The sequence below is a fragment of the Lactuca sativa genome, chromosome 1 (genome assembly GCF_002870075.4).
Source record: "Lactuca sativa cultivar Salinas chromosome 1, Lsat_Salinas_v11, whole genome shotgun sequence".
In the NCBI taxonomy this organism is placed as follows: Eukaryota; Viridiplantae; Streptophyta; class Magnoliopsida; order Asterales; family Asteraceae; genus Lactuca; species Lactuca sativa.
In genome coordinates, this window is record NC_056623.2 from 29,696,143 (window position 1) to 29,715,822 (window position 19,680).

General features: G+C 36.2%; 2 protein-coding genes across 14 annotated transcripts; both read left to right on the forward strand.

The window, feature by feature from the left end:
• Nucleotides 1-595: 595 nt before the first annotated feature.
• LOC111889103 (cytochrome P450 81Q32) lies at nucleotides 596-3,225 on the forward strand. Its single transcript, XM_023885245.3, has 2 exons — nucleotides 596-1,623; nucleotides 2,471-3,225. Exons 1-2 carry the CDS (start codon nucleotides 745-747, stop codon nucleotides 3,089-3,091), a joined length of 1,500 nt encoding a protein of 499 aa, XP_023741013.1. The 5' UTR covers nucleotides 596-744; the 3' UTR covers nucleotides 3,092-3,225.
• Nucleotides 3,226-16,358: 13,133 nt separating this feature from the next.
• LOC111889115 (dihydrolipoyllysine-residue acetyltransferase component 5 of pyruvate dehydrogenase complex, chloroplastic) lies at nucleotides 16,359-19,207 on the forward strand. 13 transcript variants are annotated; one of them, XM_023885255.3, is made up of 9 exons: nucleotides 16,410-16,576; nucleotides 16,684-16,845; nucleotides 16,914-17,005; nucleotides 17,105-17,160; nucleotides 17,251-17,355; nucleotides 17,457-17,540; nucleotides 18,284-18,354; nucleotides 18,443-18,526; nucleotides 18,960-19,207. In XM_023885255.3, the coding sequence occupies exons 5-9, from the start codon at nucleotides 17,337-17,339 to the stop codon at nucleotides 19,062-19,064; spliced, it is 363 nt and encodes a 120-aa protein (XP_023741023.1). In that variant the 5' UTR covers nucleotides 16,410-16,576; nucleotides 16,684-16,845; nucleotides 16,914-17,005; nucleotides 17,105-17,160; nucleotides 17,251-17,336; the 3' UTR covers nucleotides 19,065-19,207. The 13 variants fall into 13 exon arrangements, 5 of the variants coding, with proteins under 5 accessions (XP_023741023.1, XP_052625209.1, XP_052625208.1 ...); XM_052769249.1 differs by lacking the exon at nucleotides 17,105-17,160; XR_008230816.1 differs by having other exon boundaries at nucleotides 16,359-16,576; nucleotides 16,914-17,355; nucleotides 17,635-18,354.
• The last annotated feature ends 473 nt before the right edge of the window (nucleotides 19,208-19,680 follow it).

Below are 19,680 nucleotides of genomic sequence, written 5' to 3' on the forward strand. Positions count from 1 at the left end.
AAACTTCAAAGTATGGTTTCCAAATTTATTTAATTTTTTTTTTTTTGATGGCATTCCGGTATATAATATGGGTCCCATATATAGGACCGAATTCAGTTTTAGGCTTAACCATTTTTTGTCTACTTTGGTATGATTTGCTTTATTCCAAAGTAGGTGATTATCTCCGTTGATTTGAAAACCTTGTACAAAAAGTAAAAATGAGATCCTAAATATTTTTTTTACATAGAAAAAAATTCTTAATAAATTTATAATTATTATAAAATTAATCAAAATAAAATTTGTCACTTACGTAGTTTGTTACTAGTAGTCGCTAAACACTAATGTATTAAAAAAAAGGTCCTATATTGGTATACTCCTGTGGTACACTCTGTCTATACTCTATACTGGTATACTCCTAGCCAGCCCTATGAAGCAGTGATTACTTTGCTAACAATAAACAATTTAAACTTTTTTTTTTTTTTTTGTTAACATATGGTTATTTTAGTCGATTTCCCCGAAAATAAACAGTTTAAATACTTTTCCCCAAACTTTGTCGTCTCTACAAACAATTCAAAGATGCATAGACTTTTTAGAACAGGTCCAAGTCTCCCTCCCTTGTTTTCTTGCTTCTAGATTTCTAGTTTCTAGATAACGTAGCGTGAAAAATCAACGCTCCTTTCTTCCTTTCACATTCAATGCGCTTTATAAAACAAAAACAAAAATCCGCCATTAAAATTTAAATCATACACACCAAGATCTCCAACTATGGAGATTCCTTATCTATACATCTCTTTGCTACTGCTTCTAGCGTCCTACCTTTTCACATCCCACTTCCGTCGCAAATTCTCCAATCTCCCACCAACCGTCTTCCCAACCCTCCCCATTATCGGCCACCTATATCTTTTGAAACAACCATTGTACAGAACCTTTGCCAAACTCTCCGCCAAGTATGGCCCCATCCTCCTCCTCCGCCTCGGATCCCGCCGTGTCCTCTTGGTTTCCTCTCCATCTGCCGCCGAAGAATGCTTAACCAAGAACGACATCGTCTTCGCCAATCGCCCTCACATGCTATTCGGTAAGATCATCGGCAACAACTACACCAGTCTCGTTTGGTCGCCCTACGGCGAGAACTGGCGCAACCTCCGCCGCATCGCTTCAATCGAGATCCTATCTATTCATCGCCTCAACGAGTTCCACGACGTACGCGTAGATGAAGGCAGGTTCCTGATCCGTAAACTGCTTTCTCAGTCTTCCGCCGTGGATCTGAAGTCGGTTTTCTATGAGCTGACGTTGAATGTGATGATGAGGATGATCTCCGGGAAGAGGTATTTCGGCGGCGATATACCGGAGGTGGAGGAAGAAGGGAAACGGTTCAGGGCGATACTGAGCGAGACCTTTTTGCTCTCCGTCGCTGCCAATGTTGGCGATTACTTGCCCTTTTTGAGTTGGTTTGGAGTGAAGGGATTGCAGAATAAATTAAACGCGTTGAAGGAAAAGAGGGATGTGTTCTTTCAAGGCTTGATCGAACACATTAGAAAATCGAAAGGGGAAAACAGCAAAAAGACGATGATTGAAGTTCTATTATCTCTACAAGAATCAGATCCCCAATACTACACTGATGAAATGATCAAAAGCTTCGTTCTGGTATGATCTTCCTTCCGTTTTTGCTCCAATTTTTAGTTTTAATTTATTATCTCAAACCCATTTTATAACAGTCACAACATAGCCATAAAATTATATGTACAAAAGAGCATATTAACAGTTATGTCACAGTTCAACTTTTATAGTGAAATGTGAAACGCAATAAATGTATCAAAGTGTTATTAAAACTTAAAAAGTTAGTAAAAAACAAATCTTTCCTTTTTTTAGAAAGGATAATCTTCAAGAAATCTTAATTAGCTTTTTGCCGAATGAAAAAGGTAAAGTACGTAGTGGTTGAGACTTTGACGCATGGATAGTCAAACTTTTGACTTATGAATGGAAGTGGAAACATAGAAATTAATCAATCTTTCTTGTCAACATTGAGCAGCTTATTTTGGACTCCTTCCTACACGAGTACTCAAAAGTCTTTATATCTTACATTAGTTTTGTCATCATTTGTTGCAGGAATCCTCTCATAACAATAATTAGATACAGACTTTTTAAAAATTTAAAATAGAACCCAAGATTTGATTCCATCACAAAATATTCTTGATATGATTCATAATTATTAAATGAAAAACAGCAGGGGAGTTAATTCAGGTGTTTGGTTAGCAATAAAAAAATACAATATAATAATAAATAATTGAAATAACTTTTATAATTGTTTATTTATTTTGAATATACATAACTTTTAGTAAAAAAATTAAATCCTTCCACCCTTCCTATAAATGTTGAAATCCATCAACCACGAAATTTGAAGGAACATGATGAAATTGAATTCCGTCACCATAATCCACAAACTAAATCAAACATATGACAAACAATTCGATTATATGATTTTCTTGATTAGGTCCTACTATCAGCTGGCACTGACACGTCAGCAGGAACAATGGAATGGGCAATGTCACTTCTACTAAACAACCCACAAGTCCTAAAAAAAGCACAAAACGAGATCCATACAGTCATTGGTACAGACAGACTTATTGATGAATCAGACGTAATCAACCTCCCTTACCTCCGTTGTATCATAAACGAGACCCAACGATTGTACCCAGCGGGCCCGCTACTAGTCCCACATGAGTCATCAGAAGAATGTATTGTTGGGGGCTATAAAATCCCACGTGGCACAATGTTACTTGTCAATCAATGGGCCATACATCATGACCCGAATATATGGACCGACCCGGAAAGATTCGACCCGGAAAGATTTGAAGGGGTGGAAGGGACACGAGACGGGTTTAAGTTAATGCCATTTGGGTCTGGAAGGCGGAGTTGTCCTGGTGAAGGGTTGGCTATACGGGTTATGGGGTCGACTTTAGGGTTATTGATTCAGTGTTTTGAGTGGGAAAGAATAAGTGAAAAGATGGTTGATATGAGCGAAGGTCTTGGGCTTACATTGCCTAAGGCTGAACCACTTGTAGCTAAGTGCAAACCACGTCTTGAGATGAAGAATTTACTTTCCCAACTGTGAAAGGTGTTTTTGCTTTGAAATTATAGATATTTGTATGATAAATTTGTAATCGAAATAATAACTACATGATTGATCGACTTGTAAACCAAGTTTTGCTTGTTTATAGCATCTATATTAACAAATCATTCCAACTATATCCCTCTAATTTTAGAGTAAATTACACGAATGGTCCCTATGGTTTGGGGTAATTTGTACGTTTGTTTCTTAATTTATTTTTTTTTACTTGGAAGGTTCTTACAATTTGTTTTTGTTATGCGTTTGGTCCATGTCTTACCTAAAAAGTTTATTTCAACATTGATTTTTTAATTTATTTAAATAAAATGGGGTAGGTAAGATAGTGTAAGGTGAGGTGGAAGTGGGGTTGATGGTGTGTTTATTTAAATAAATTAAAAAAGTTAAATGCAAAATAGTCTTTTTAGGTAAGTCGGGGACCAAGCATGCAACAAAAACAAACAGTAGGGACATTTTGAGTTAAAAAAATAAGTTAGAGACCAAACATACAAATTACCTTAAACCATAGAGACCATTTGTGCAATTTACTCTTGATTTTATGCACATAATTAAAAGTTTGAGCGTTGTTAACAGGCACACTCTTGGTCGGCAGTGTAATCAAATTATAACATGCCATAATTTGAACTATCAAGTCAATAATGCTAAAGAAGCTTTGCTATATCTTTACAGATTCAACATAATTTGAATCTACTATAATAAATGAAAGTTTTTTTGCCACATGTCCTCTTCTCTTTCATTTGGATACTTGACATTTTCTAAAAATTTTAAATTTTCTATTTTCCACTTGTCATTTTATTGTATTTTTCATTTTATTAAATTAAAATTCCACATTTAATGTCTAAGGTAATATATATGTAAAGTATTTATTAGAAAACGTTTATATATGTAATGTATTCAATACATTAAAGTTTCAATAATTTGAATAATTCAATTTTTTTTTTCATTTTTCTTATAAATTCAAACTTTTCAAATTGTTAAAATTTCATATATTTTTTTTTAATTAAACCCATGTAATACATGGGTCTCACACCTAGTATAAAATAAATAGAAACCGACATTTTAAATGAACTTAGTAAAAAGAATAAATTATAGAAATAGCCCCTACGGTTTGGTCTATTTCGCAGGTTTAAACCAAACTTTAAAAAGTTGATAACAACCATGAATGTCTATAAGAGAAATTGCAACTCTGTGTTGGTTTGGATAAAAAGACAATTTTATCCTTTTCAATTTATGTTTTTTTTTTGTTTACTTGCCTATATTAATTAATATTATAAAATAGAAGGACATATTTTTTTATCCCACCTCTCTCTCTCTCTCTCTCTCTCTCCAACAGTTTCATTAAGGACTCGAATCAATCGTTCATCGTCTCATTTGTCTCCTTTTCTTGTTTTCACATCTAAAATCCATTTGTTGATGAAAAAATCGGATATTATGATCAAACTATTTTTTTTGCAAAAGAGGTAGATCACAAAAGCCCAACCCTACAAACTCATTGCCACTAATGTAATAGTTGATAACTAAGATCTCACTGCAAAACATACCCCCCTCCCCTTGTACTTGTAACATCCCAAGTTCAGGAGCGCAAGTTCAGGGTTCAAAGTGTAAATGTGAAAGGGCAACCCGACGAGTCCATGGGTGGCCTCGACGAGTAGGGTCGCGATTCTGGTCGCGTGTTTAGTGGCCAACTCGACGAGTCGGTGGCTGTACTCGGCGAGTTGGTGTTGAGTGGAGAAAATCCTAATTCGGGGGTTGAGCCCTATATAAAGAACATGATGTCCTCTCCCCCAGCCTCTTTACCTTCCTCTTGAGTTCCAGAAGCCGTAGATTCGTGTGAGCTTTCCTTGTGAGAGATTGGAGCCTTTGTGGAGGGAATCTTGGGGAGAAATCGAAGAGCAAGAAGGTTAGAGCAAGGGGCTTTGCAGAGATTCAGCTTATTCTTCAGTTGGAGCTTTCATTTGAGGTAATAATCTGCTGATTAAGCTTTTGTGCATCTAGATCTATCATTTGTGGGGTTTTGGGGGCATAAATGAGGTCCATCTCAAGTTTGGTGTAAGATCTGAGGTTGCTACCTCAGATCTAGGTTGTTATTAATCCAGAAAGCCATAAAGTCTATGCTTAAGAGTTGTGGGTGAAGTCCTTTTGTCCCAAACCCTAGCCCTGGAGTGTAAAATGCTTAGATCTACTTGGATTCACATAAAGTTTGCCACTTTACGTGATGGATGGGTTGTAGAAGGGTAGATCTATGGTTTGGATAATCTGCATGGCCTGGAAAGCTTATGTAAGGATTAAGATCTAGGGGTACTCGGTGAGTCACAAAGGTGTACTCGGCGAGTTGCTTGAAGATGGGCAGGAACTCGGCGAGTTGGAAAAACAACTCGGCGAGTTGGTTGAAGATAGCCTTGGACTCGGCGAATCTGTTCTTGGACTCGGTGAGTCTGGTCGTGAGGTCCTAACCTTCTTCTGGTTGAGCCATGAATCGGCGAGTCAATGGAGGACTCGGTGAGTTGAGTGCGAGGGGACTCAGAGTTGTGAGACTCGGCGAGTCTCGGGGTGACTCGGCGAGTTGAGTCGCGGTTTGGGGAAGTTATGTGCATGGGGACTCGGCGAGTCATCGGGTTGACTCGGCGAGTAGAGTCAGTCAGGGGTTGACTTTGACTTTGATTTTTACCAAGGGTTGACCAGTTTGACTTCCAGGGGGCATTTTGGTAATTGTTGGCATTTTTTTGAGTTCAATGTTGGTGTTGGCTAGTGGTGGAGATCGTGTCAGTGGTCGGAGCAGTTCGGTCGTATCTTTTCAGTCAGCAGTTGCGAGGTGAGTTATCCTCACTATATCAACAGGGTCTAAGGCACCAAGGCCGGCCCTTTATCGGATTGTGATCCGGGTATCGTTGTTATGTTATTGCTTTGCTATGTTTGCATCCTGGTATATAGGATGATGCTATGCTAGTGACCGGTTAGGTCGGTATCCTGGTTAGGATGATGTTATGTTATGTGATCTGCTAGATCGGCTTGATTGAATGTGAATTGTTATATGATTGAATGTTTATGTGCATATGGTTGTTGGACTGGGGTTGGGTTGAGGCGGGTCCTGCTTTGTGCTGTAGGCCAACATACCCAGGGCGGACCGGTTGTCTCGAAGGCCCAGCGAGCGGTCCGGATAGGCTGTGGGCCCCAAGAGGGCGGACCATACATGCCGCGGCTCAGATAGTGGACCAGGCCGACTGAAGGCCCAGTGCGGGCGGACCAGTCATACTATAGACTCAGAGAGTGGACCAGGTGGATTGAAGGCCCGGTGCGGGCGGACCAATCACACTGTAGACTCGATATGTATGGCTAGACTCGGAAGGTGGACCAGGTGGACTGAAGGCCGCTGCGGCGGACCAGTCACACAGTAGACCCGAAGTGCATGGTTGTTCTGTGTTTTGTTATGATATGGCATGTTGTGCGTGTATGGTATTTGTGGTTGGTATTTTGGGGGTATCTCACTAAGCTTTCGGGCTTACAGTTGTGGTTTAATGTTTTTTAGGTTCTTCAGGAGACCGTGGCAAGGCAAAGACGTGATCGTATCGCTCCTCATGATTATATATGTTTTATGATGTGGTTCTGGGAAGACTCTGATAATAATTGTATTGAAAACCTTTTGTAATAACTTAATGAAATGGGGTTGTTTTTGAAAAGTTTAAATTGTTCGAAATTTTTAGAGCGTTACAGTACTTTTAACAACCCAGCTGAGGATTAGAAATTGATCATATCAAATCCCTAATTCTTTCTTTGTCTGTTTATTATAACAAAATTTTGTGGTTGAAGATTGACAAAGACCCATCTCCAAATCCAGCCACTTATATTTTTTAACCATTGAAATTGTTTATGGTGTTTAAAATATACTATTATGACTGGGTAGTGCATGTAAAATAAGTTTTTCACCTCCAGCGACACGTTCATTCATTTTCTTCGACGACTCATTATGTCACAAATGTCACTTTATTTTTCACTTTCGATTCTTGTATCTTCTCTCTGTGTCTTTATGATATCTGAAAATGAAAATTCAAGAACACATAGGTTCGATTTCTTTCTTATCCTTCAAATTTTTTGTAACACACTATTTTGAATCATTTTGTGATTCATGGCCGTGGGTCGGAAGTCGATTGTGTAAGACCTTGGGCCTTAAGGAAGCAAAGTTTAGTCCTTGTGGAAGGAGGTAATGATAGTTAATAGATTTAACCCTTGAATTGTGTTTGGGCCGAAGGGCAAAAAGGGAAAAGTCATAGGTCGGGTTCTTGCATGAAATATGAATTTTTGTTCGAGAAGTTTTTAGTCCAAGATATTTAGATAATGTTGTTGGAATGAAGAAGTTACGATCGTTTGAAGTTAGGACAGTTTTGGGTTAAGTTGCGTATGCTGGGCGTACTAGGCAATAAGGATCGTGGGGATCAACCTGGTACATTGGGCGTACGCGATCAGACCTCAAACCCTAATTTGAGGGTTTTGAGCCTATTTAAGCTCCTTAACTCCCCTAAACTCTTATCATTTTCAACCTCCACCTCTCTAACGTCCTCCCATGAAACCCTAACCCTAGTTTGAGCTTTGTGAGCTAAAGAAGGTGTTTTTTAGTGCTTTGGAGTGTGCTTGGTGCATCTTAGAAAAGAAGGAACTTATTGGAGAAGTGTTGGTTCCATTGGAGATTGTAGATCCAGACCTTGTTCACCTTGATCTTTCTTCTGGAGGTATAAAGCTTGAATCTTGATGATGCATTTGTTAGATCTAGCTAGTTTTGGGTGTTATGAGATTTTGGTCACTTTAGTGCATAAAGTTTAGATCTTGAAAGTTTGTGACCTTGTAATGGATAAAGTTGAAAACTTTATCCATCTAAACATCATATTGGTTCAGATCTAAAGGTTGGAGACTAGGACTTGATGGATTAAGTTGAAAAAGATGCACTTTTGGTCTCCTTGAGACTTAAAAACTAGATCTTGGTGGTTTGGACCATTCTAATGGATAAAGTTCGAAAATTTATCCATTATGGAGCTATAAGGAACCATAAAAATGTGATCTTGGTCCTTTATCCGTTCCATGCAAGAGTTAAGATGTCTTAATGGATAAATAAGTTAGGGTTTTAGCTTTAGGACCTTTGCTAGCCATGGAAAGTTATAAAGGTGGAAACTTTATGACTTAAGTCGATGTTTTGAGTCTAGAGTTGAGCTTTGGACAAAAAGCCTTAAAGAATAAAGTGCTCAATGGGAATATTAGAACCAGCTCGTGTACGCGTGGCGTACCTAGGAGTACTAGGCTGAGATTATGTACGTTGGGCGTAAGTTGAGTATACTGGGCGTACTCAGCTGCCATGGACTTAGACTTTTTGACTTATGACCCGTTGACTTTTTGAGAAATTTGACCTTTGGTCAAACTTGGGTAAAATTGAGTATTTGACTAAGAATTGGTCCATGTTTGGTTTTAGCAAGTCTGGGTTGGTTGCTGTGATGTTAAGGTAGCTGTTGGGCTTCTGTTGAGTAGTTCATGTGAGTTTCCTAAGGGTTTTAATATACTACAACATCTTATGGTGCACATACAACCCTAATTGCTTTGGATCTATGTTTTTCTCTAATTATACATGCAATATTGTTTCCAAAGCATTAAGTCTAAACCTAGCATGAAAATGACATAATCAATATAAAAGAGAGTTATAGAATTACCTCCTTGTTGTAGCTTGTAGACAATTGATCTGCAACAAATCTACTTGTATTATCGATATTCTTAGATTTCCCTTTATGATTACTTGGCGAGATTACAGATGGGTTCACAAAACAAATTCTGTGATCTCTCTTTAGCCTATATTTGATTTTGTCAAACAATATCCTGTTAACACAAATCTATTTTTGGCCCATACTTGATTTTTCCAAAGGGTGAGAAGACTATGTATTAATCAAGTGTTTCAAGTTTAATTGTAACGTCCGCAGATTCAGGCTAGTCGATTAACAGAATAAGCTATAAAAATGACTTTTTGATAGAAGGTTATTTTGGATAAATCACCTTAATCAAAGTTATAGTGTACGTGACAAGGGTTCCGTATGTACAAAAAACGCTAAAACCCGACTTCGTATGAAGAAGTTATGCTTCTTCAAAGTTTCACGATTAAACCGACATGACTCTACGGATCGTAAAAAGTGAATTTTTGATAAATTGATTTTTAGCCTAAGAGGTCTAAAATAAATTCATAGTAGCCATTAAAATCAACATCATGCATATAGAGAACATCCAAATCTGACTTCATTAGAGGAAGTTATGATATTTCGAAGTTTCAGCGCAGCAGTATACAACTCAGAAACCAAAGTAGAGATCCATTGACTATTAGGAAAAACAATATAAACGAGTGTTGAAGATCTCTTCCATATGGTTCCGTCGATATAAATACAGCCGAGAACGAATATCATATGAAAAAGTTATGAATTTTTAACAGACTTTAACAGTCTAAGCTTGTTAAAAATATAGCTTTAAAAATAAAGTCAAATTGTTCGACGAAGTCTAAACGAAAGTTGAAGATCTCATTGGGTGTTTTCCATGGATATAAAGAAAGTTGAAAACGGAACTCGTATGAAGAAGATATGATTTTTTGAAATATAAGAAATCCACACTGTTACACCGTGAATTTCAAAATAATTTTTCGCAATATATAAAAAAACATTTCTCATTTAATTTCATAAAACATTAAGTTTCAAATTCCAATATGTATCATACAAATCCCAAGATCACATAATTATATCAAAGTCCCCTGCGTGTGTACAGATCAAGCCGGCGCCTTCCCACGGTCATCGCTGGTACCTGAAACAACAACACTAACACTGTAAGCACGAAGCTTAGTGAGTTCCCCAAAATACCACATATAACACATATTAGCCACTCGAGGCTATAACTCTGTGGGTCCGTGCACCCAAACTCTGTGAACCCTCAGGTTCTAACTCTGGGAACCTTCCGGTTCCAACTCTATAAGCATGCACAACATAAATCACATAGACATCATGCAGTACAACACATAGCATACACATAACATACACATACTCTATCACATGACTCTGATTACCTACTCAAGGTAAAGTATAGTGAGAAGACTCACCTCGCGTGTCTCGGTATCTCACAATCCCTGGAAATCCCTCGTGCTCGATCCTCCGAGCTCTAATCCTCCTATAACATCACAAGACTCTAATTAACACTTTTTATCTCTAAGGTTGACTATCCCTAAGAAGTCAACACAGGTCAACGGTCAACGGTCAACGGTCAGCTTTGACCGGACTCGGCGAGTGCACACGGCAACTCGGCGAGTCTAGACGTTCTCACCAACTCTCTAGGATTCCCTTTCTACGCATCGAGTACTCCCCCCTGACTCGATGAGTTTCACCTGGCAGAAAAATCGCGGGGCCACCCCGACTCAACTCGCCGAGTCTCAAGAACGACTCGGCGAGTCCCAACTCTACTCAGTCCACTTTGACAACCCTCTCTAACTCGCCCTGACTCACTGAGTCAACCCCTGACTCGACTGGACCACTCACTGACCGGTCTAAGGCAATCTTCAAGCTACTCGCCGAGTCTGCTCATCAGACTCGGCGAGTCAATGCCATGCAACCACTCAAACTTGCTTCTAAGGTCAGATCTACTCCAACAATTCATAGATCTGGCCCTCCTAGACTGATTCATCACGTAAAGTCCTAGTCTTGATGCATTAACAACCTCTATATGACCAATTATGAAGAATCATCAACAAATCTCACTACACAAAGTCATGACCTCCATTGTTCTCTATAAAGCTTGAAGAATGAGGCTCTCTGGACCTCTATAGATCCAGATCCGAAGTCTCATCACTAGCATGGGACTATTTGGCCATCAAATCAACTCAACAAGGCCACAAGAAACCCTAAAATCGATTATACTTCACAAAACAGGAGATGAGCCGAAATCATACCTTTAGATTGAAGGGTCAAGCTTCAAATCCACCAAATAACAGTCTTCTTTGCCTCCTCTTGGCTAGAGCCTCCCTCTTCTTTGCTAAACAACTCACAAATGTCAAGAAATGCCTCCTTTCTCTCTCAAATCGCTAAATCACTTTTAGGGTTTCTCTCTATGGACTGATGGATGCAAATGACGGCCATAAGGCCATTTAAATAGGTCCCAAACCCAAGAAATTAGGGTTTCATTAAACAGCGTGGACTCGCCGAGTCCATATCCTGGACTCGCCGAGTCCAGACGAATCCCGCGTCCAGAATCGCGACCCTACTCGGCGAGTCTGAGCTCCAACTCGCCGAGTCCCTTCTCAAAACTCAAAAATATCAAAACAATAAAATACCTGGAAATCCGGGTTGTTACACACACACATGCGCGCGAGGGGCACGACGTGCAGTAGGCTGTCGACATAGGGACACAGCCAAATCTGGACCTGACACGTGTTGCAAAATGAGAGGATCGACATGGCTGGAGTGCACGACACACGCCTCATGCACATCGCACATATGGCTAAAAAATAGAATGCTTAGTCTCACTCTCCTTTACACCACCCACACTTTCTCTCTCGATTTCCTTCGATCTTAGCCCCAATTTCCCTTAGTTTTAGGCTTCGACGAAGCCCTGCGATATATGAAGTACTAGTTAATTTCTATCAAGTAGAAGCCATACGTTGTCAGATAGCCGGTGAATAGAAGCTCCCGTATAAGAATTATGCTCACTGAATTCCTAACTTTCCGCTAAAAAGCTCAGTAAGCTAAGCTACACTCTATATTTTAAGTGTAACTTATATTTATGGTCATAAGTCATAATTATGAACCTATAAATAAAATTTATCAGTAATTCCATGTGGTTATACTGATTGATCTACTTACGGGAGTGATGTCTAGGCTGGATTTAGTGAGGTCTTTAAAGTGGTATTTCCAAATTATATACTTTGTATGCCAAACGGACCCTACCTCCGATATGATCCTACCTGGTTATTCCTTAATTAGATCTTAATTAGCCCACTTCTTAGCCAAACCTCCTAGTAAGTGAGTTGTGATTACCATACTTTAAATATAGCTTATGTTTAAGTTCAATATTGTTATTATGAACTTATAATATATATATATATATATATATATATATATATATATAATATACAAAGTGTTATTATAATATATTTTAACTACTCGCCGTACTGAGAATCTAGTGTGAAGGGCCACATAGGGTTGTTGGATTTCAGAAGTATTAGAATGCCAAAATGATCCTGCCCTCCGGTGTTTCATGTCTGGCCCCTATCTGTACATAGTGATTGAAAAATATTGTTTAACACTCATAAAACAAGATTGCTTGTAAATATTTGCTATAAATATTAGACTAAAATCTAGCGTAATGATACTAGGTTTCATCGAAGGAAAAAAAAATTGTTAGAAGCGAAGTGTTGCCCTATTTTGGAATCATCACTTTAACAAATGAGTGTATAGTCCCTTTCAATGAACATGATTTTAATACAAGTATTGATTAAAGTATTAACTATATGTTTGTGTGTGAAATATTTGATATTTCCTGAAACACGTGTTAACAGCATATCTGATAATACATGATGATTTAGGATACAGAGTGAACCTAAATTAATTAAGAGGATTATTGGGTTGTATATCCTTATGAGTACGAGTTAGATATACACGAAGGGTAGAACTTTAAAACTTGCTTTTGATCAGAGAGCAAGGATTAGACTTAGTCAATTGTCCTTAGTCTGAGAGTATGGAAAGGACATAGTTATTTGTCATTAATCCATGAGCATGGATTAGACATAGTCAATTGTCCCTAGTCGAGAGTATGTAATAGGCATAACTATTGATCCAAGAGCATGGATTAGACATAACCAATTGTCCCTAGTCCGAGAGTATGGAATGGGCATAGTTATTGATCTGAGAGCATGAATTAGACCTACCTGATCCGGGAGTATGGATTAGGTAAAGAGGTAAATTTTAGATCCGATAGTATAGACGCTGTCATTGTGAAGGTCGACGGGGTGAGGTAAAATTGTTTATATGAGGTGAAATTGTATATGTTGTGAGTTCTAAAACACACACACACACACACACACACATATATATATATATATATATATATATATATAAGGAGAGGATCAAATTAGAACACCTAAAAGGTTGAGAACGCGAGAACAGTTCTGAACCAATCATTTTATAAGGGTGTATTAGTAACTTTATATAAATATTAATTAATGATTTCCTAAAATCTAGGGATAATGATTTTAATTACCTAAAAAAATTAATATTTCCTTTTAGTTAATGAATTATATATATATATATATATATATATATATATATATATATATATATATATATATATATATTATGATTTTTCCCAAAAATAATTTATGATCGTGTCAAAATAATTACCTAAAAAAATTAATATTTCATTTTATTTTAAATCTGAAAAGAAAATCTTAAAAAAATTATTATTTTATACTATTTCACGTTTTTGTTTTTAAAAAAAATGAATAGAAATCCAATTCCAAAATCAATACACATCCAATCATAAATGAAAACACATCAAATACAAATAATTCAATGCATTTTTCATCAACTGAAAATAAAAATAGTGTAAAAATTATCATTTCTTCATAAAATGAATACCTCTAATCATAAATAAATACACTCATTCACATGAATACACTACTATTCATAAATAAATACAATCATTCACACATAAATACATTCCAATTCACAAATGAATACACTGTTATTTATAAATTAATACACATTCTATCATATAATGAATACATCCAATCATAAATAAATACACTCATTCATATGAATACACTACTATTAATAAATAAATACAACCATTCACACATAACTACACTGTTATTCATAAATGAATACACGTGCTATTCATAAATAAATACAATCATTCACGCACCCCCCTTCATTATTCGTTTTTTATTGTCGATCGACTACAGCGACATCAAGAGTGAATCGGTACTGTTGAGTTCATCGTAGCCCAAGGTGGATTGAAGGCTTCCTTCCCATCACTCCCTTTACTATCGCTCCCTTTACTGTCGTTGCAGTATTCAAACACCGTCGTTCTTCATCTTCTTCCTATTTATTTCAAGTAACAAAACACCACCAAAATCTATTGATTAAGCTCATCAATTTCTGTTAAAAAGCAAACCCAAAAACCCACCTCAAACTCCATAAATTTCAGTCAAAACAGAACAAAAAAAGGGAATCAAACAAACACCCACTTGAGCCTATCGAGTTCTGCCAAATCAAACAAGAAGAAAAAAAAAGAATAAGGAACCCGTACGTGTTGTTGAATCGTTGTTGTCTTTCTCGATCACCAAACAACCCAATGTCGAGGCTTTGTCACTGGAAACCAATGGCAAACCCCATATCCCGCTGCTTCCATTCTCTTTTCTTCTTCTCTTCGATCCAGCCAAGCACCAAAGGTGCCTCATCTTCAACCCCCGATCGCATTGTTGCATCCACTGAGACCGATGACCCACCCCTTGCCACCTCCTCCTTTCCTCATCTTCATCCTCGTCGACCCTGGAGACGCTCCCCTTGCCATCACGACGGCCGACCACAGACGTCGCCGACTGCCTTCACTTCCTTCCTACGTCTTTCATCGACCTTGTTGCTTTTGATTCTTTGTTTTCTTCAGTCCCGTCAAGTGACGCCTTGGAGGGTTTTGGTGATGGCAAGGTCCGATGATGATAAAAGTAGCATGGTCACGTGGGTATGAGACGGTAAGACGATGGAGGTGTCGATTGTATGCTGTAGGAAATTGTCAACGAAATAGAGACGCAGAGAGTAATTATAGGAGTTTACAAAATTAGGGTAATGTTTATTTACCTTAATACATTTTATAATTTTCTTTAATTTAAAAATTAAATTTTACATGTATTAATAATTAGAAAAATAACAATTAATTATAGCCACACATCTTAAAAATTAGATGATCCAGATCTGTTCTCGCGTTCTCAACCTTTTAGGTGTTCTCTTTTGATCATACTCATATATATATATATATATATATATATATATATATATATATATATATATATATATATATATATATATATATATATATATATATATTAGTTGTGTACCCGCACGATGCGGCGGTGACGATTAGTTTATTTCAATGATTCAAAATGAAAGGACGTTGTACATTGTTCTGTGTTAGAAAATTATGTTTCTGTTTTGCAGTGAAATACTATTATATTAATGGTTTTGGTTAAAAAGAAAAATATGTTGTTGTATTTGGTTAAAAATGCTACTATCTTTGTCTTTTTAGCTAATAATAAAACTATGTGAATTCTTTTAGATACAAATAAAAGTATGTTAGTTGTATTCGGATAAAAATATAAAGAAGCATGATGTTTTTTTATTTATTTTAAAAATAGACTATAATGAAAACCATAACTGGAATCAAATAACAAATTTGAGGCTTAAAACTTGACTTTTGCTTAGCTAATGCTTAATTTTTAAGCTCATAAAGAGATGCTTCACCAATTGTTGATTCTATTACTAATTTTAATTTCTAGTTTTAAGATTAGCTTTTTATTTATACTAAAGTTTAATTTCTTGTTTCTAATTCAAAATGTTCTATTATATTTTTTATTTATAGTTGTTCATGCTTCATCATATATATTTTAGATTTTTTTTTTTCAAAATTTTCATTTGTATATATTTAGTTAATAAATAAATCAAAGTCGTACGTGTAATATAAATATCGGTTTTTATTACTCACCATGCTTTTCAAAATTGTACGGTTCTTTTGTTTAGTTTTTTTTTTTTTTTTTTTTTTTTTTTTTTTTTTTTTTTTTTTTTTGTATATATTTGTAAATTCAATTTCAATCAAAAAAATAAACATAGATAACATATTGTTTTAAGAGCAAAATCAAAGTCGTCTTTTAAGTAATATAGATCTTGCTCTTATGTTTTGAAAATGAGGGTTATATTTTTTGCAGCCGAAATAACTCTTTAGTTTAATTGTTAATAATTTGTTTTATGTTTCAAAACAATAAGTATATAATACTTTTGATTTTGTAAATTAACTATATAATTTGAGTTTTGATTAGTTTAACCACTTGGTTTCTAATAAAACATATATTAACTAAAATAATATGATTAATATATATATATATATATTGAAAAATTTCAACAGTAAACTGTTGAAATTTAGTCCAACTTAGGTCCCTCAAATATTGTTACATTTTTTGTGCCCCTTTTAGTTTAGTTAGAGGGGGTGTTTTGTAAATCTGGAGATGCAAAGGTGTTCTATTTCGACTTCACCCCCGTGTCCAATTCATTGGATGGAACGTGTCCTGCTTCATCTTCCGATGGCTGTCCACCCACCGCCATGACTTCTGTAAACGAATTTATTGTTGGGTCGGCATCTTGCACCGGTACAGGTGGAGAAGAAGACGTCAAAATCTTCAACATTTTCGCACCACCACAATCACTGGTTAGTTTGTTGAGTGGATTTCTTCTACACCTTTTCTTCCAGGTTGTGCTTCTAGGTATAATCGATCGTTACTGTATCACCAACTTCACGATCTTAGCCGATTTCAGGAATGAAATTCTACGTTTACCGAACGGTTGTGCGTCGCCACCGACTCGGCCGAAACCGGCTCCTTCCACTCACCCGGCCACCGCCTCTCTTCTGCTTCATGAAGGTCACTGGCCATACGCCTACAGCCGCATCGATCCATAGCGGAATCCGATAAGCCCAAGGTACACGATCTGATTTGTAATTAGGTTTTTTTAAAACCTTTCCACCAATTTGTTGTCTATTCCATCAGGTTTCAAACAATTTGTGTCAAATATGCCACCATCTGGGCCTACAAATGAATTAGCAAACGAACCCTAAACCTTCACGTAAGAAATAGACGAGGTTTGTTTTTTTTTCCTTACGTCCCTCACCACATTCCAACCTCACCATCGAGGAAGCACCTTTCAAGGCAATCATTTACTCGATCTGTTACATTGTTAGATGATTTCCTGTGATTACAACATAACATTTTATATCTTAATCTGCTGCAAGTCATTGTAAGCCACAAATCTTGCATTTTTCTTTGAATTGTTCTGTATTTATTATTTCCATTTTCCACTCATCATGTGAATTGCTAAATGTTGCAGCTAATCGGAGTCCAATGTGCTGGTAATGCTCACTTTTGGGTTAATGCTAATGGATCTTATCAAGAAGAGGGACAAAAAAACACCAGATGATATATATGGGGAGAGGTGACACCTTTTTTATAAATATGTTTCATGTTTATGTTTTCTATTGTTTTCGAATATTTTTTTAAATCCTAGACTATTTTGACCAAAATGCCCCTCAAAAGCTTCTTTTAATTGGATGTTGTGCTTACAAGAGGAGAATGGAATTGGAAATGCTCCCCAGTGTTTCCAGTTATTTCTTGGAGCAGGTATGTATAACAAAAACAACAAAATTACAAATTTAATCCATGGGACGATGATGTGTGGCCTTTTGTTATGGAATTTGTCATGTGTTTTGTGTAGGAAGTTTCCTTCTTGGTTTCTCTAATTGAAATCATTTTTTGTTAAATCTGGGATTTCATAGCAAAAGTTTCGAGTTTGGACTTTCTCAGGCCCAGGTTTTAAACATTTTTTTTGTTTTTTTTAATTATTAACAGATTTCATGGGCTATAATTCATAAAAAAAATGAAATCTTTTTGTCTAATTCATTTGTAGGCCCAATTTTGTTTTATTACATAAACAAACTGGTTGTATACATTAAAATTTAACCAGTTTGTATACATGTATGTATCTATCTACAAAATGGAAATAGGATCCTTAGAAGAGAAAAAGTGTATTTATGTTAAAATTTGACCAAAAAAAAGCACCTTAGTTTACTTGATGGATGCTTACTTTATTGTTTATTTAAAGGTTGATATATATTCATTATCAAGAAAGTGGAAAGAATTAGTGGACAAGGCCAGGGCAAAACAGTTGCAACCTCAAGAGTTGAAATCTGTGTACCCTTTCATGTTAAACTGCTTTTGTTGTGTTCCCAAGTTTTGTTATAATGTTGTGGGTTAAGTATAAGAAATATAGCAGCGTATTTTTAAGTATTTGTCAAATATTATCCTTTTTATGGTTTCATCTCTTGAAAAGTTGGTTGTAAGGAATCTTCTTTAATCTGTTGCAGGTACTTTTACTCTTTCCAACCTTGGAATGTTTGGAGTGGATCGCTTTGATGCCATCTTGCCACCAGGAACTGTTAGTTTCCATACTTAACCTCAAGGTCTATCATATGGGACATTAACATTACCATATCATATGTTCTTTTAATCATGTTTTTGTGCAGGGTGCAATCATGGCTGTTGGGGCGTCTGAGCCCACTGTTGTCGCCACCAAGGATGGTCGAATCGGCATGAAGAGCCAGATGCAGGTATGTTCACAATTACTTTTAGGCTGCATTTGCTACACATGACATGAGGAGAAGGGCATTTATGTCTTTTGCACATATTGCTTACATGGGTTGGGTGTATATAATTTTGCAAGTAAATGTTACAGCGGATCATCGGGTAATATATTGGGCGGATCTTGCACTGTTCTTGCAGACATGTATACAACCTGGTTGTATACATTAAAATTCATAGGATCCTATTACAACATTCTTTTTCTTATTATGGTATTGTATATTCAGAATCCTATTCAAATATTGCAATCAAAATTGCTTAGTTTTGGATGACATTATTTTAATTGGATAGATTTTTCAAAGTACAATGTTGAAATAGAGAGAAATGAAAGTATTGATGTAATATTAACGAAAGTACATTAATATTTATTACATTTAACAGTTTAATTATTTTATTATGCAGGGAAAAAGGAAAGTGGTCAAGTCACCCATAGATATTACTTTTAAGCACTTTAAGTCGGCAAATGCAAAAACCAGATGCGTACTTTTGAAAATTTATGTTTTTTAATGTGTATGCCTTTGCTATGTAGTCTATATGAATAACTTCCACATATTCAACATTCAGCAATGTACACATTTAACAAAAAAACTAACACCATTCCAACCCATGCAAAAACTAGAGTCTTTTCATTTATGTATAAGTTATCAGAACTTATTTGTGTATTGTTTTTCTATTATAAATTGTACGTCCAGCAACAGGTTATTGAGATTGTCATCTCCAGCAACAGGTTATTGAAATTGTCATCTATATAGCTTCTACAACATCAAAGTTGGCATAAAAAATCTTTTCTACTTTCTATATCAGGTAATTACACAGAATAGCAACATACTTTAATTTTGATACCCATTTATGCAATGTACTTCCTTATTTGTCTCCGAAAACAAACACATTCTGTCCCGCGCAACGCACGGGTTACCCCTCTAGTTATACCATTAAAAATATGATTACTTTTAAATAAAAACCAATTTTAACCAAAAAAATCATTTATTTTGATTAAGGGAGGGGGGAATCGTTCCCATTGAATCCACCGAACCCACCCACTGCCACATCAGTTTTTCTTTTTGATTTTTCTTCATCTTTTCCTGAAAATCCTATCTTTCTCAACCCATTCAACCCACTCAAT